This window comes from Halichoeres trimaculatus, unplaced genomic scaffold (assembly GCF_033239565.1).
Source record: "Halichoeres trimaculatus isolate MK-OKI-2021-1 unplaced genomic scaffold, fHalTri1.1 fHalTri1_scaffold_9, whole genome shotgun sequence".
NCBI lineage: Eukaryota > Metazoa > Chordata > Actinopteri > Labriformes > Labridae > Halichoeres > Halichoeres trimaculatus.
Genome location: NW_027437188.1, coordinates 34,111,033 through 34,128,048, shown reverse-complemented (window position 1 = coordinate 34,128,048; position 17,016 = coordinate 34,111,033). Strand labels below are relative to the sequence as shown.

Here is a 17,016-nt window from a genome sequence, read left to right as displayed (position 1 = left end):
TTAAATGTAGCAAAATTTGAAAATGACAATTTCTCCTTTTTTTTTGTTTTTGCAAATTTATGAAATTTCGGCAAATTTTTGACTTTTTTTTAACTTTTATTCACGTTTGGATTTTGTCTCTTAAATTTTACAACTTATTGAAATGTCTTTAATTTTGCTAATTTATGACATTACAAAATGATCATTTATTTATTAATATTTTGTTAAAGAATACAAAAAACTAAGAAATCATATGTACAATTTTATAAACACAAAATAATCTTGTTAAGATAACTATTCACTAGATTTTTACTATTTATATGATTTATAGAGTACATTTTCTGTCTCCCAAATGACTTCAATCCAGGTGAGCTGAGGCAAAATGAAAACAAAGGTTGCAGTCCCCAGCCATAGACTGTTTAAATATAGGCAAAGACTTCTAGGCATAATCTAATTGATTACTATTTTAAGAATTACAACACCCCTACCAACGGTGAAATGTGTTGTGGGAGTACAAACGCTACTCCAGCGTCATTGATTTAAAAGGCAAGAACAAACGTGAAGTAAACATAATGTCCCAGAGCAAAACTTGCTCAAAAATCAGAATTCTTTCACATATTTGAAAGTTTGTCTCAAAAGTAATGCAATAATTACTTTCCCTGCTAACTAATTTAATTTATGAAGGTGCTATATTGTTACTAATTCAGTAATTATTTGAAAAAGTATAAAGCATCTGTGATTAATTACTTTTATAAAGTAATTTGCCCATCACTGCAAGGGGGCGCCAAAACTCACAGTTCAGCTGCAGCTTTCAAACAGACAGGAGAAACTCACACAAAAGTTTAATTTTATCTGAACAGTTTTTCTTCCTAAAATTTTCATCACCAGTCTCTTTGAATAATACATTCACACTAAAAGAGTTTGTATGGACTTTGATTTATTGAAAATAGTTAGAGCTGATGAATCTGTTTTCAAACAGGTGCCAAAACTTTGAGGATACAGGTGGGAGGATAAAAAATAAAATAAAACAAATAAAAAAGTTAAAAGCCTCATAATTTTTCCGCTGTGATTTAATCAATAAAAGCATTTATAATGTTTCTGTAAATAACTAATTATTTTATTCCTTTAGAAATAAAACCACAAAAAGAAAAAAGAGAAGTGTCTCTTCACTAACTTCAGTTTATTTCTAATGAATAAACTGTATCAAGCTAGTGTTCAAATAAATCGATAAAAAAAAGTCTGATTAAAATAAATCCACATTTTTATAATGTACATGAAACCACAATTATAAGCAGTTCAAATAAATTAAATAACTGAGTATTGGTTATAAGAAGTATTAGAGCTTAACTTGTAGATGGTACATGTAGATTTATGTGTTGATGTTTTTTGTGTAGATTTTAATTTTTAGTTTAAAGGGAAGACGTTTTTTAACGTTATTTTTTAATGTGTTGTTTTAAGTGAAGATGGTTTTAAGTGTAGATAATGATACCTGTAGTTTTTAATGTGTACATGATTTTACGTGTAGTTCTTAATTTTTAGTTTACATGTTTTTTTTAAGTATAGTTTAATATGTAGACGTTACTTGTAGTTTTCAAATTGTTCGTTTTATTTGTAGTTTTAAATTTATATTATTTTGCTTTAAGTGTGTTTTCACTCCTCGTTGTGATCTGTGTTTTTTGATCAGGCAGTTTCGCGGGCTCCTCTGTTTATGCCAATTACCCACAATTCCTTTCTCTCGTCCTTTCGTCCATCTTGGTGCAGACAGTAAAGGTAAGCGAGCCAACATGTCTGATAATACTCTTTATTTCTCATGTAATCCTCTTCATCCCTCCATCATAACTACCGACACTGTACCGGCAGTCTGTGCCGCGCTTCCCGGGCTGAGTGTGTCCGTGGACGGGGCCGTGATGGCGGAGATTGGCTCTGGATAGAGATGAGTGCAGCTAACGGGAGCTAACTCAGGCTAGCGGAGCCGGCTCGGAGGCTCAGGGAAGCGGGCTGGGTCTAGAATCAGAGCCGGTCTGTGTCCGAGCCAAGCTGTTGTACCCTCGGGTTCAAGCTTTAAGTGTTACCTGGCCAGTGGCTACACCTGAGGCTACAGCTACAGCTGAGCCGGCTCCTGCGAGCAGTAGCATGTTAGCATCACAGTGTACTCCCTAATGAGAGTGTGTGTGTGTGCATGTGTATAAGGGCAGAGCTAGACGATGACATACAGGTGATGTTCTCCCTGTGAGGCTGTGAGTGTGTTCAGGTGAAGAGAAGAAGTTAGCAGGAGGCTAAAAAATGTTAGCATGACGAATCCACTGAGGAGTTCATATTCTGATGGAGGCTGTGTTTTTATCTGTTTCCTCTAATCTGACTCTCTAATCTGTGTGCAGGTCGACTCACCTGGACAACATCCACAATGCCTGGAAGGTAAGCCCTCACCTGACACACACGTTTACACACTGTGAAGAAATTGTGTTGGGGTGTGTATTGACTCTCCCTCTCTGTGTGTGCGCAGACTTTGGAGTAAGGCCATCTTCACTGGCTACAAACGTGGTCTGAGGAACCAGCGTGAGCACACGGCGCTGCTGAAGCTGGAGGGCTGCTACACCAGAGACGAGGTGGACTTCTACCTCGGCAAACGCTGCGCCTACGTCTACAAGGCCAAGAAGTGAGTGTTTCAACTTCCTGTTTCCTGTCAGCGTCAGCCACCTGTGTTTACTCTGGGCCCTGGGACATCAGATCAGATGAGACACATAACATGACATGTAAACCAGTTTCAGTCTGCAGCCTGTGTGTGCTCAATGCTCTTATTTTATCCGACAGGAACACAGTAACGCCCGGCGGTAAACCCAACAAGACCCGTGTGATCTGGGGGAAGGTGACAAGGGCTCACGGGAGCAGCGGGATGGTCCGCGCCAAGTTCAGCAGCAACCTGCCGGCTAAGGCCATCGGACACAGAGTCAGAGTGGTGAGTTGACGGCCCGGCTGTTCAGATGTTCGTTAACGTGATGTTGTGACGTCACGGCAGCGTTCTGATCGTAGAGGAACAAACACGTCTATGTGCTGCTGCTCCTGCTTTTCCTCTGAGGAAAGAGGAGCTGGGGGCGGAGCTATCAGGGGACAGATACAGCTTCACCCTTTTAGAGCGTAATTCTACGTCAGGAACAACCTGTTCAGCCTTTTAGCTTTTTACTGTTCAGTGTTTGACTCTAGATGTGTGTGTCGGTCTCATTTCTCGTTGTTTTGCTGTGGATGTGTGTGTTGCTCTCCTGTCTTAGGCATTGCTGACATGTGGCCAGGTATTTTCAAAATTAAATGTCCCCCCGCGTTCCTTCTTGAAATCACTTTTTCTCACACCCGCTGTGAAAATCCACTGATTAGCGAAGCTCGAAGCAACCAAACCCATATTAATCTGTGTTTTCTGGACATGAAACCCTGCGATGAATGAACCCCGGTCATTCAGCTGTGATCTGAAAACCAAAACCCCAGAGTTCTGTTCAACTTGGCCAGAGTTTTTATAAAACATTGTTTTTAGTGATGTAAAACCGCAGTTTTGTGCTGATGATGGGTCTAAACCATAGACTTCTAAAAAAAAGCTTCAATTTATAGTTATACGAGGTTAAAAACGAGGCTTTGTGTAACGTTTAACGATGATTGACAGCTGCTGTTCTTGTGTATTTTTTTCAGGGACTGTAAAACATGTTGGGAGAGTCAGGAAGTGATTAGACTCGAAAGAAAAATAAATATTATTTCTGTCACCCAGCTCCACTCCAAACTGCTACAATGGTGGCGCCTGAGATGGCGGTATTTTGGCTTCAAAACCGTACAATGATAAATGGCGGAGCCACGCTGTCCACTCTTTATACAGTCTATGGTCTAAACGTATTAAAATAACACCTGGCTTTGTGTGGACATGGCCTATGTGTTTGACTCTAGATGTGTGTGTTGGTCTCCTGTCTCAGTGTCTCCTCCTGTGGGGCTGTGCTTCAAACACTGAAGTGTATAAAGTCCTCTGAGTGATGCAGGATGAACCTGGTTGTTTTTAAAGGTTTATGCCCCTCTTTAATCCTGTTTCCACCAAGTGGTTCAGTTTGGTTCATCTCAGTACTGCACGCATTTTGTGCCATTTCCACTGACTGAGCCCAGGACAAATCCCCAAATAACTAAACAGATCTGAACTCGGAAGGTGGAGCTACAACACTGCAGACCGTTGATTGGTCGAAGAAATAGTCACTTACAGTGTGACAGCGGCTGTATTTCTCCTGGTGGCACACAGACTTCTCTGAAACAGTTTGATTGCACCTTGTACCAAAGCGCTACATGCCAATCACAGAGAAAGAGAAATTGCTGCATGTCTTCCATCGTAGCTGTGTCACATTTTTCTTCTTCCTGGGATTTATTAGCAGGGTACACAGTGCTATGGGGGGCACAGTTGGATGTGAAAACACTGACAGGATCAGGCTTTACTAATCTAACCTGTACCAAACTGTACTGAACCGTACCGGACTGTTTGGTGGAAACGGGGCTTTTGGATCCAGCTCCAGCAGCAGAGTAGCTGTGAGTCGGTGATTTCCACTCTGATCAGTCTGAGGAGGTGTTGATGGTTGGTGTGGTTGATTAACTCGTTCATGTTTGGCGTCGTCTCTCTTCATACTCCTCCTGTAATCCTCTCTTGCTTCAACTCTGAGGATTATCTGATCAATGCGGCGTGTGGTGTTCAGGGGAAAGTTAAAAATCAGGAACATCAGCTCTGTCTGAGCGTTGGTTAGCGTGTATAGTCTTCAGTAGCGAGGCGCTCTGCTGAGACAGGACTTTGAATTACTAACATGTTTTGTTTTTGTTTTATTGTGATGGCTGATGATGTCACTTCCTGTCTGTTCCAGATGCTGTACCCCTCCCGAGTGTGACGAGGAAACGTCTGATGAGCTTTGTACAGAAACAATAAAGTGATGACATCACACACAAAGTCCTGCCTCTTTATTTTACACTCCATCATCAGTCATGTGACCTGCTGATGATGTCATCAATGCCTGTTACATGTGCAGATGTGATTAAAGATAACTCCTCATGATGACCTTTGACCTTAAAGTTCACTGAGCGTTAAACTTGAAGAATTCTGCACATCCAAAGTTCAGGGTCTGAGCCGAGTCTTGGAGCCCCCTGGTGGAGGATCTTTGAAGTACCTAAATGTGGCTTGTTAAAGTTCTAGCTTTCTGCCAGCAGGGGGCAGGTTTGTGTCCAGTCCAGGCACCAGTTCCACCTGTGATGAAGATGTGGTTTCAATAAGTTTATCATCCTGGTTTCTGAGGGCTCAGGGTTTCTGATAACTGATTCTGTGCATTAAATGAACTGAGGTCATGTTTCCTGTTCAGTGAGATACAGACGTCTGCTTCAACCCTCATCCAACCAGAAATCCTGTCAAATATCCACCGAATTTTTAATTTATTAGGGTTTGTGTTCAACACATTTACATTCAACATTCAAATTCAACAAATTAAAATTCATCATGGTTATATTCAACAGGTTTTTTGAACATTAATATTCATCATTTATGTGCTAAATATTAAACATGTTTTAAATCCAACATGATTTTATCATGGTTTTAATCGACATGTTTTAAATTCATCATGTCTTATATTCAAAATCTTTTTAAAGCTATTACACAACATGTTTATAATCAACATGTTTTCAATTCAACATGTTACAAATTTAACATGATAATATTGTCATGCCCCATTCCCTTTGTGTTTTTATTATTGTATTTTTTTGTTACATGTCAATTTTAGATGATTTTCACTTGTAGATATTTAAAATGTTGATGTTGATCCCTATATTCAACATGTTTATGTCTATTATTTTATATTTTACAAATTTATATTGAAATGGATCTAAATTTGGTTATTTTGACTCGAACATGATTTATATACAAAATGTTTATTCACATGTTTAAATTCAATGTGTTTACATAGCACAAGCCTTATTTTTAACATATTTCTATTCAACATTGCTTTGAACATCTTTAAATTAATAGACCAGTGCTTGTTACACTGCTAGTCCTATTAACCCATCCACACATTGAAGGTAGGGAGTTAAGTCCAGAACCATCAGCTAAAACTAGCACATCAAACCCATCCACACACCAGTCACCAACAGTGGGAGAAATTTATCATAATTCTAACCTGTTCATATTCATCGTGTTTAGAGTAATCATGACTTAAACATGTTTATATGCATCATGTAACTATACATCATGTTTGTATATTTTATGATCTTGTTCATCATGTTTAAATTCAACATAACTTATAACATGTCTATATTCATCATGATAAACAACATGTTTGTGTTTTTCATGTTTCATATTCAACATGATTTTTAGCAAGTTGTTGCCTGTTCTTGCTCCCTAAAATTAGACTTTAAAAAAAATATAAAAATGTAAATCCTTCAGAAATATTATACTTTTATATATGTGTGTTACTCCTTATGGTAACTTTTCTAAAGTAAAAACACAATTTAGTTTAAATTCAAACTTTAGTGGTGTCCCTGGGTTTGATTCAGTCTATAAAAAATATTGAAAATCCCACTCATCACATGTTCCACAGAAAGTGTTATCGTTAAGATACTGAGCAGGCCATGGAAAGACCAAAAGTTAGCTCACTATCCATTTTTCTTTTCTTTCAATGATATTTCAAGTATGACTGAAAGGGTTCAAATCTCAGCTCAGCCCTGTTGCATAAATCTTTTTTTTTTAAATTCTATTTGTTTATATTTGTTCAATCACTGTGTTCTGCTTAGTGTCAACAAGTTTACAAACTTTTAAACATGCTTTTAACAGGTCACATGAGCCTTGATAACGGGACTAAAAACAACCATCTTAGGAACCTTGTACAATTTGAAAAATTAAATAAAGTTGTCAGAGATGGGGCAATTCATATATGAGTAGTTAAATGTGGGTTTTATGAAATTTACAAATGAAAAAAAATAATAATTGACAGAGATACTCGGGCCCCTGGGTCTCCTCAGTCTAGTTACGCCCATGTCTGCGTCACGTGATCATGTCTTTACGTTACCGTGACCTTTCACCCGCTTCTGTTCGCCTCCACAGCGCCCCCACCTGGCTGACTGAAACTTTCCCTGTTGTTGTTCTTCCTGGTTTGTCCGGAGCAGAGTCTCCTGTGCTCCCTCTGCTCCTCTTCTTTCTCCTCATCCTCCTCTTCCTCTTCCTCCTCCTCTCCCTCCTCCATCACACCAGGACCCTCTGCTCCCAGTGTCCGGGGAGCAGAGCACGGGGCCGGGCTGAGTTCTCAGGAGGAGCCGGTGTTTGTCTGGTTCTCCTGATGGATTTCACGTAGACTGCCTGTTCTCTCTGGTGCTAATGCTAATTAGACTCTTCGCTAATTAGCCTTCTCTGCTAACAGGTTAGTTAAACTAGTTAGCCGTGTACCCGTTAAAGTGCCTGTTTCCACGGACTGAATGAGCAGGCTTCACTCACTTGGAGCTAAAGGTGCTAATTAGCAGAGAGGTTAGCCCCGGCTAACGCTGGTTCACATGTAGCTCGGTTTGTTTGTTTGTTTGTTTGTTTGTTTGTTGTTAGGGCCGAATAGGACTGTAGGTCCTGGATCTGGGTCAGCTCGGTTCATGGTCAGGTGTTCTTATAGTTTCTGGATGTAGTCTGATCTGTTTGGGTCTATCTGGGTCAGTCTGGGTCTGGTCAGACCGGGTCAGATGTAAACAGAAGTAACAGACTCGTTTAAGGGTCAGATGTTCAGAGTTCAGGTTCATTTCTGGATCTCAGGGGTCCATCAGGTGTTCACTTACCTGTAGTCCAGTGACCCCTCCTCTGAAGGGGGTCTGACCCGGATCAACCTGTAGCTCGGGATGATTTCACTCATTTCAGACTGGCCTGAACCCAGATTCAGATCCGGACCCAACTCTCCTCAGTGTTTTTCGTACAGGTGTTGAGCCCGGTTTGACCCTTGATAGTTTCTGGGTGTAGTCCCCTCAGGGGTGCAGTCTGGGTGTCTGGAGGCTGGTGGTCCAGATCTAAAGTGTCCTTAGTCTCTGGTGGTTCAGTTTGAGGGTTGGGTTCAGTCCCTCTTTAAAACTGGGTTTAGATTTAAACTGAGAGTTTGGGCTGAATGTGGATCTGTCTAAGTCCTGGACTTAAACCAGACCAGTGTTATCCCTCTTTAGGGAACTGGTCCTAAGTAAAACCAGGTTCTCAGAGTCCGTTTGGAGTCCAGAAGCAGCTGGTCTTCTTGAAGTGTCCTTAGTGTTTCCAAAGGTTTAGTTCCAGGTGAAGGTTTTGAATGTGGTCTCCCCTGAGACGGTCTCTGGTTGGAGTGTAGTCTGACCTGGTCTTTTGTGTCCATGTGTCCTGTGTCTAAGTCTGGTCCCCTGATGTTAGTCCAGGTCTAGGCGAGGTGCAGTCTCAGGTTTAGCTCAGGATGGCCGAGCTCCACCAGACTCCCACTTCGCTTTGCTGCTGCCGTAAATCCCTGCCGATCCCGGGGGGCCGGTGTGTCGGGGACTCCAGCCGGCCCACAGCTCCAGGTCCTGGCTCCCCGCGCTGCCCCCTGGTGGACGTGGCCTCAGCGTCCAACTTCCACAGCTTCAAGCTGCGACACTTCCACCTGGACCTGCGGATCAACTTTGCTGTGAAGGAGATGAGCGGCTGGCTGGTTCTGGATCTGATCCCGGCCCAGCCTGGGGTCCAAACCCTGATACTGGACTCCCACCCCTCACTCCTCATCCACTCCATAGACTGTAAGGTCCCTGGGGCCTCTCAGGAGGAGCCCGTCTCCCTGACGTACCGGGTGGACCCGTTCACGGACTACGGCTCGTCCCTGATCATCAGCCTGCCCTCAGCAGCCATCAGACCGGCCCGGCTGATCCAGATCACAGTCCGCTACACCACCACAGATGGACCGGCGGTGAGGAGACCAGAACACATGGACAACTGACTGATTCCAACCTGAGATCACCTTATCATGATCTGTGTGTGTGTGTGTGTGTGTGTGTGTGTGTGTGTGTGTGTGTGTGTTTGTGTGTGTGTGTGTGTGTGTGTGTGTGTGTGTGTGTGTGTGTGTGTGTTTGTGTGTGTGTAGATCTGGTGGCTGGACTCGGAGCTGACCTGTGGTCAGACTCGTCCTCTGGTCTTCACTCAGGGTCACTCGGTGTGTAATCGCTCCTTGTTCCCGTGCTTTGACACGCCCGCCGTGAAGAGCACGTACACAGCTACAGTCAGGGTGAGTTCTGACCTTTGACCTCTGACCCCTGACCCTCACACACACCTGCATGGGACCCAAACATCTTCCTCTGCTGTCTGAAGAGTCGCCCTTTGGGTTTTGACTTACAGATGTGACACTCTCCTCTTCCTGTAGGTTCCTGACGGTGTGACGGTTCTGATGAGTGCGTCTCGGAGCTCGTATTCCAAACAGGACCGGGTCTTTCAGTTCTCCATGGAGTTCCCTGTGCCGTCCTACCTGGTGGCGTTGGTGGCGGGGGAGCTGCAGCACGTGGACGTGGGCCCTCGGTCAGTCCTCTTTCTCTTCTGTTTTTCTTTAAAATGATACTCCAGGATTGGACATGTTGGGTCCTATCACAAGGTTTAGGGCAGAAATTACTCCTACAGCAGTGTTTTTGTGCAGCAGAAGCCCAGAGCGCTCGCACCAAACACCCCCTCCCTGCTCCTCTGCTGGTTTCCTCTGCACTCAGACGGGGCCATATTTTACTTGACCAGAAACACAAATAAACGGACTCCTACCTAAAAAATCTGATATCGGTCTGCATTCACGCTTTATTTAGAGAATTTTCAGCGCGTTACTTTCACACAAAAACACTGCTAAATAAGGCTCTAGTTCTCATCGTGTCGTAAAACGGCGCTACCTCCGCTGCAGAGCCACAGCTGGCTACGAGGCGCTCGCTGCTTAGTGTATCAGTCCACGCATGGCGTGCCAGATATAAACAAATGCAGGTCGTCTGCCAGGACGAATTATGCAATAACAATGTAAAGATGAGTGATTATGAGAGTGAGGACGACCCGCCGTTCACTTTGCAAGCAAAGTGAAGCGTGAATGCAGACTGATATCAGATTTTTTCGGTGGGAGTTCGTTTATTTGTGTTTTTGGTCAAGTAAAATATGGCCCCGTCTGAGTGCAGAGGAAACCGGCAGAACCGGTGAAATGCAAAAGTATTGTTGCATGTCGTTCTCGCGTTTACACGGAAACAGCATTTTAGCTGACCTAAAACGCAAACTTTTGAAAACAGCCTCTTGAGTGGAATTTTTCTGATGTCATGCTCCGCTTCATACAAGTGCATACAGCAATACAACAGTACCGATGTTACGACCGTCACGGTCTACCGTGTTGTGCTTGTGCTGCTGAATCGACTGACTACTACAAAATGAGCATCTGTTGCTCCACTTCTGCTCTGAGCATTCACCAATACACCAGATGATTGGCTCAACTCTACTTCAGTGGAGATCTACCAAAAGCTGCTTCTGGACAAGACAGTTATAGCACCGCCTACAGGCCTGGCATGCTTACTACAGCGTTTTCAGTCCCTCAGCGTTTCCGTGCATAGCTCTTCTTCCTCAGCGGTGTTTGTAGTTTCTGACCCCTATCTTGTCTTCTCCATCCCTCTCTTCTCTCTGGTGCCTGATTGAGCAGGAGTCGTGTGTGGGCGGAGCCGTGTCTGCTGTCCTGTGCGGTGAAGAAGCTAGGGGGCAGTGTGGAGCGCTGGCTCGATGTTGCCGAGGGCCTGTTTGGACCTTACCTGTGGGGCAGGTGAGCTCAGACTCTGAATGCCGTCTCAGAGATGTGTCAAACTTTCAGATTGTGATGCTGAACAAACGCTAACCCGCCCTCAGGTGTGACATCGTGTTCCTCCCGCCATCCTTCCCCATCGTTGCCATGGAGAACCCGTGCCTCACCTTCATCATCGCCTCCATCCTGGAGAGCAGTGAGTTCTTGCTCATTGATGTCATCCATGAGATCGCACACGGCTGGTTTGGAAACGCCGTCACTAACGCCACCTGGGAGGAGATGTGGCTGAGTGAAGGGCTCGCCACCTACGCACAGCGCCGCATCACGACCGAGGCCTACGGTAAGACCAGCAACACCACCATCACTCACAGACAGACAGGTGAGACACGGATAGACAGGGTAACTGGTATCCTAGGTAACAGACCCCCCAACTCCCTTCTTGTTGTCAGGTGAGGCCTTCACCTGCCTAGAGACCGCCGTGCGATTGGACGCCCTCCACAGACAGCTGCGTCTCCTTGGAGACAACAACCCTGTGAGCAAACTGCAGGTCAAGTTTGAGCCAGGTAACCACACACACACACTACACACACACACACACCCATAGATCTGTGGTGTAATTGCTCATCTCATGTTGTACCCGTCTCTGCCACCAGGGGTCAGCCCTGAGTGTGTGTGAATCCCACTCTAAAGGTGTGTGTGAAGCGTGCTGACCTCTCTGACATGTCTGTCCTCTGTCACCTGTCCAGGTGTGAACCCCAGCACTCTGATGAACCTGTTCACCTACGAGAAAGGCTTCTGCTTCGTCTCCTACCTGTCCCAGCTGAGCGGGGACGCCAGGCGCTTCGACCGCTTCCTCAGGGTCAGAGCACACACATGTCAACCCGCCTGTTCATTCCTATGTTGTGGTTGTTTTATCTCAACGCGTGTGTGTGTGTGTGTGTGTGTGTGTGTGTGTGTGTGTGTGTGTCTGCAGGATTACATCTCAGAGTTTAAATTTAAGAGTGTGCTGGCTCAGGACCTCATCGACTACTTCCTGTGTTATTTCCCTGAGCTAAAGGACGCCGCCGTCGCCAACAGAGAAGGTGAGCAGGTGGAGGTGAGGGAGGAGCAGGTGGAGGCACCGCTGCGAACATGTCATCTGACTCTGACTCTGTGTGTGTGTGTGTGTGTCAGGTCTGGAGTTTGAGCGCTGGCTCAGTGGTTGTGGACCCCCCCTGTATGAGCCTGATCTGTCAGCAGGGGGCGCTCTGACCCAGCCTGCCCAGGATCTGTGTGATCTGTGGAGCAGCAGTGACCCCCCAGATCCTGAGACCCTGACCCCCTTTGACCTGTCTGGGTGGAGCACTTTCCAGATCGTCCTGTTCCTGGACCGCCTCTTAGACCACGCCCCCCTTCCCCATGGTATAGATACTACACCAGACACTCTCACAAACCCCGCCCCCCTTAAAGTCCAGCCTCTTACTGACTCCACCTGTCTTTCCTCCCTCAGGTGTGATGGAGCGTCTGTCCTCGTGTTACTCCTCCCTCTTTGACTCTCTGAACGCTGAGGTCCAGATCCGCTGGCTCCAGATGGTGGTGAGGAACAGTTTTTACCCGGACCTTCCCCGAGTCCGAGCCTTCCTGCACAAACACGTAAGACCCTGAACGCACCACGTGTTCAAGTTCAGTCTGATTGGTGGTTTCACTTAGTCTCACCTGGATGATGTCATCCCACCTGTGGTCCCTGTGTCTCATTAGCTCCTCCCTCTCCACAGACGTCCAGGATGTACACGGTGCCGCTGTACGACGACCTGGTTGCCGGGGTGATGAAGTGCGTTGCCGTGGAGGTTTTTAACCAGACCCAGCGCCGTATGCACCCAAACCTCCGACGAACGCTTCAGCAGATTGTATTTCAGAACGCTACCGCCCCGACCAATCAGAATGCTCCTACCCTCTCCATAGTCCCCCCCTCCCCTTCCCCCTCTCTCTCCCCCCAACCACAGCCTGCTGCTACGGCAACCGCCGCCCCCGCTGCAGGGACGACGGCCACCATCGCTCTGCGAGACGTCAACGTCTCTGCGTGAAGGACACCTGTGCCCTCAGGTGACTGTGATTGGTCCGTGGCTCCAGGTTAAGGAGCCGAACATGGCGGCAGGTGGTCTTTGAACACTGTGAAGATGAAGACGACAGGAAGTTCACTCCAGAGACTTTCAAAGTAAAGTTAATGTCTCAGGGTGCTGCCGTTAGATGACTGGTCGTGTGACTGGTCATGTGACTGTTGGTGTTTTATTTTTAAATGATGGATGGTGAAGCTCTGGTTGCGGCTGCTGCTCAAACTGTGGTCGTCGGCCCCGGGTCGGCCTCTCTGACTCGTTTTCCTTTCGAACGTGTCTGATCGTCTGGTTGAAGATTTAAAACTTCTTCCTGACTTCCTGGTTTTGTTTTGGTGTGGTTGTTGACGGCCTGGAGGATCCAGTCTAAGTGCTTAGATCCGATCCTCATGGTTTTGTTTTGGTGTGGTTGTTGCCAGCCTGGACAATCCGGTCTGAGGGCCCGGATCCGTTCCTCCTGGTTCTGTGTTTTGACAGAGTTCCTGTCTCCGTGCTGACTCATCAGGTTTCTCTTCTGAAAGGTTTGAGTTCAAGAGAAGAAGAAGAAGAAGCCGATCGCTGACTCACTCTGAGCTCTCAGGTGGATCCTGTCTGTCTGGATCCACCTGCAGCCTCTCTCAGCCCTCACACACCTGTGCACAGGTGTGTGCCTGGCATCAGCCTGTCAGCTGAATGATGCATTCACTGTCTCACAAAGTGTCTGTTTTTACTAAACAACAATAACTCTGACATGTAGCTGAAGAACAAGCAGTGTGAACTCTACCTCCTGATCCTGACTGAGACTGGCTCACCTGCAGACAGGATGTGGGGCCCCGCCCCCCCAATGGACAGAAGACTCAGCAGGAAACCAGCAGATTTCACCTGAGTGGCCTTAACGATGAGTTCACTGCAGCTGGGAGCTTTCAGATCTCACACAGGTTCAGCTGCGATTTCCCTTTAAAGGTGATTCTGACTGTTTTAACTTAAATTAGCAGCAATAACAGACCCATTACCTGACCTCTCACCTGTCCACTCACCTGTAGCAGAGTGTAATAAAGTCTAATAAACCAGACAGGCTGTGTATAAGTGTGGACCTGTCTTGACCCCCACAAGAGGACACAGTGACTCTTTGTTTACCTGCTCAGGTGGTCCTGATCACCTTCACCTGTCTGAGTGTAAAAACTTTATGAAGCAATATTTAATCAAAGCTGAAGAATGTGATGTATCCCACAGCTCCCAGCTGTCAGTGAACGCCTCATGCAGAGTTTCTAACAGATGTTTGACATCAAAATAAAACTTGAAACTACACAAAGACTTTTCTTTATATCTTCTGTCCTCTGTCTGTCTGTGTTTATGTCCCTGGGGGATCTAGATCCTTCCTGGATAATTCTGCAATCCCCTTTAGATATTTAGTTTTATTGGACTTTTATTTTGAAAGGTCAATGTTTTTTGTTTTTTTTTTTAAGACGAAATATCAAGAAGGTTTTTACAGCCAGCTTTCATTCTGTAACATCTAAGACAAAGTTTAAAGTCTGACCATATTTTTGTACAGGAAAAACGAGGCTAGACTTTCAAAATAAAAGCAGAAGAATTTATTAAATGGCTGTAAAATGAACCTCTTGCAGTTGGATGCCAACTTTTATTGAATCATTGACAACTTCAAGAGTCGTAACACAAATACAAATACAATAACAAATGAGACAGGAAAGTTAATAAAATGAAAAGGAAAAGAAAAATACAAAAGAGGAAAAAAAAGAAAATAAAATGTGGGAGAATGCGTTTTATGTAAACAAGTTAAATTCTTTGCAAACATTGAAAGTTTTTAAAGCCTTAGTGATGGTGGATTTGGGGATTGTCCTCATATATTGTTCAAGTTTCTTTTTCAATACAAAGAGTTCTGGTTTTCTGTTCAAGAATTTACATTTGTGTATGTGGAACTTGGCTAACAACAAGAGCATATTTATAAGGAAGAAAGCATTATTGTTTTTATGGTTATAATAATATAAACCAAACACAACATTTTTATAATACAGGTGAAAATCAGAGAAAACAAAATCAGTAATAAACTTGTGGAAGTCCTTCCAGGATAGGTGAGCAGATGTTTCAGGATGGTTTTGGCAGAAAGAACAGTTAACATTTATGTCGCTCTTAAATTTTGACATGTATTGTTTAGCAGGGTAGAAACTATGCATCAATTTAAATGAGACCTCTTTTACTTTGTTTGTTAAAAATAATTTTTGTGGTAACGTCCAGACTTTTCTCCATTCAATATCAGACATAGAGTTTGCCCAAGAGAGTGTTGCTGGTGGGATAGAAATGAGGTCATCCTGAAACAAGGCTCTTACTGGACACTGTGACACATCAGGAGGATGAAATGTTAAAGGAGCAGAGCTGTTAGAGCACCTAAATAACATCCATAAACCAGATGAAATAGCATCGAAAACCATTGAAAATTCTCTAGGCGTTGTTGGTACATTATATCTCATGAGAAACTCAGAATAATTATATAGCAGACCATCAGTTTTGAATAACTGACTTACCAAAATAATTCCATTGTTAAACCAAGTACACTGGAGATCAAAATTAGAGAACACACCATAATTTTACAAATGTAAACTTCATTCCATTTTCCTCTCATAAATGTATTCAACCACAAGTTAAAGGTCAGTTTTTTGAGCATTTTGCACCAGTTAAATTCATTCTGAAACACAGAATCAAAAACTTAAATCAGGTATTCAAGAAAGGACACTGATCAAAATTAGAGAACACTTTCAGATCCCTCCATGTAATTGGTGTTAGTCTGGCACCTGGTGCCAATATATAGTCACATCAATGATTTAGCTTCTGTGTCTTCCACCATAGTACCAATTCTTTTTGCTGACGATACAACCTTGATTCTGACTAACAATAATTTCGATTCGTTAATTAGTGAAGCTAATTCTGGAATAGGAATATTTTCAGAATGGTTCCAGATTAACAAGCTAACATTAAATATAAAAAAATCTAATTTTATTATTTTTACAGGTAAAAACAAAAAATACTGTACGTCCAAGGCTAAGATTTCCATTGGAGGAAACGATTTAATCCAGGTCTCTTCCACCAAATTCTTGGGGGTTCTGATCGATGAGAGGTTATCATGGACGGAGCACATTAAGCTCATCAATAACAAAGTGATGAAGTCTATTGGCATCATCAGGAAAATTCATGGTTTCATTACAAAGAATACTCTTTATACATTGTATTACAGTTTAATATATCCACATCTTAGTTACTGTAATATTGTTTGGGCAAGTACATACCCTACAAATTTACAGAAAATATTCATTACTCAAAAGAAATTTGTTAGGCTAGCCACCTCTTCTAATTATTTATCTCCATCTGCCCCTCTGTTTAAAAAGCTGAACTTATTGTCCATTTTCGATGTTAATATTCTTCAATCTTGTTTATTTATTTATAAATACATCCATCTACCACATTTGCTCCCAGAATCTTTTATGTATTTTTTTACAATTAACTCTCAGATTCATTCGCACAATACAAGACATGCCATTAAACTTCATACTCCCTTTTGCCGTACTTCTCAATGTCAGTTTTCCTTTACTTACAGAGCTTCATTAATTTGGAATTCATACTATCATTTAACAAAAACATATACATCTCTGACCAATTTTAAGTGCAGACTAAAGTCGTATATAATCCATCAAGATCCTAAAGCTTCTTTTTGTTCTCATTCATAATCCATTAATTTGCTTGTTGTCTGTTTGTTGTTAAATTATTTTGAGTTTATTTCATTGTCTTATTTCTTTTTCTTTTTATGTTTTTATTATTAACTTTATTTGGGGAGGTATCTTTGATAAGCCCACTTTGGGTTTTTTTTTTACCTCTCCTGCACTATCTTGTATTTTCTTTTCAACGCTAATGTAATTGTTTCTAACTTATGGTGCAAATAAATAAAATAAAATAAATAAAATAGACCAACAGGGTAAGACAATATGTCGTCATACAGTGTCTCGACGTTTGAGAGCATTTGGACTGAAAGCCCACTCTGCAGTGACCAAACCTCTCATTAGCAGAAAGAATCAAAAGGCTAGACTACCCTTTGCTGGGGAACATGTTGTGTGGACAGAAGAAAACTGGTCCAAAGTTCACTTCAGTGATGAAAGCAAGTTTAATTTGTTTGGGTCTGACGGAAAACACTATGTTCGGCGTCGGACTGG

The 17,016-nt window shown here is 43.4% G+C and overlaps 2 protein-coding genes across 2 annotated transcripts; both read left to right on the top strand.

Moving 5' to 3' along the window:
• The first annotated feature begins 1,680 nt into the window (after nt 1-1,680).
• Nucleotides 1,681-4,994, top strand: rpl35a (ribosomal protein L35a). The gene is made up of 5 exons (XM_074679928.1): nt 1,681-1,749; nt 2,358-2,394; nt 2,483-2,635; nt 2,791-2,935; nt 4,851-4,994. Exons 2-5 carry the CDS (start codon nt 2,384-2,386, stop codon nt 4,872-4,874), a joined length of 333 nt encoding a protein of 110 aa, XP_074536029.1. The 5' UTR covers nt 1,681-1,749; nt 2,358-2,383; the 3' UTR covers nt 4,875-4,994.
• A 2,058-nt stretch (nt 4,995-7,052) lies between these two features.
• rnpepl1 (arginyl aminopeptidase like 1) lies at nt 7,053-14,100 on the top strand. Its single transcript, XM_074680198.1, has 12 exons — nt 7,053-7,382; nt 8,372-8,897; nt 9,072-9,212; nt 9,348-9,499; nt 10,635-10,751; nt 10,835-11,070; nt 11,180-11,293; nt 11,477-11,589; nt 11,704-11,812; nt 11,904-12,131; nt 12,220-12,362; nt 12,485-14,100. The coding sequence occupies exons 2-12, from the start codon at nt 8,412-8,414 to the stop codon at nt 12,791-12,793; spliced, it is 2,148 nt and encodes a 715-aa protein (XP_074536299.1). The 5' UTR covers nt 7,053-7,382; nt 8,372-8,411; the 3' UTR covers nt 12,794-14,100.
• Nucleotides 14,101-17,016: the final 2,916 nt, after the last annotated feature.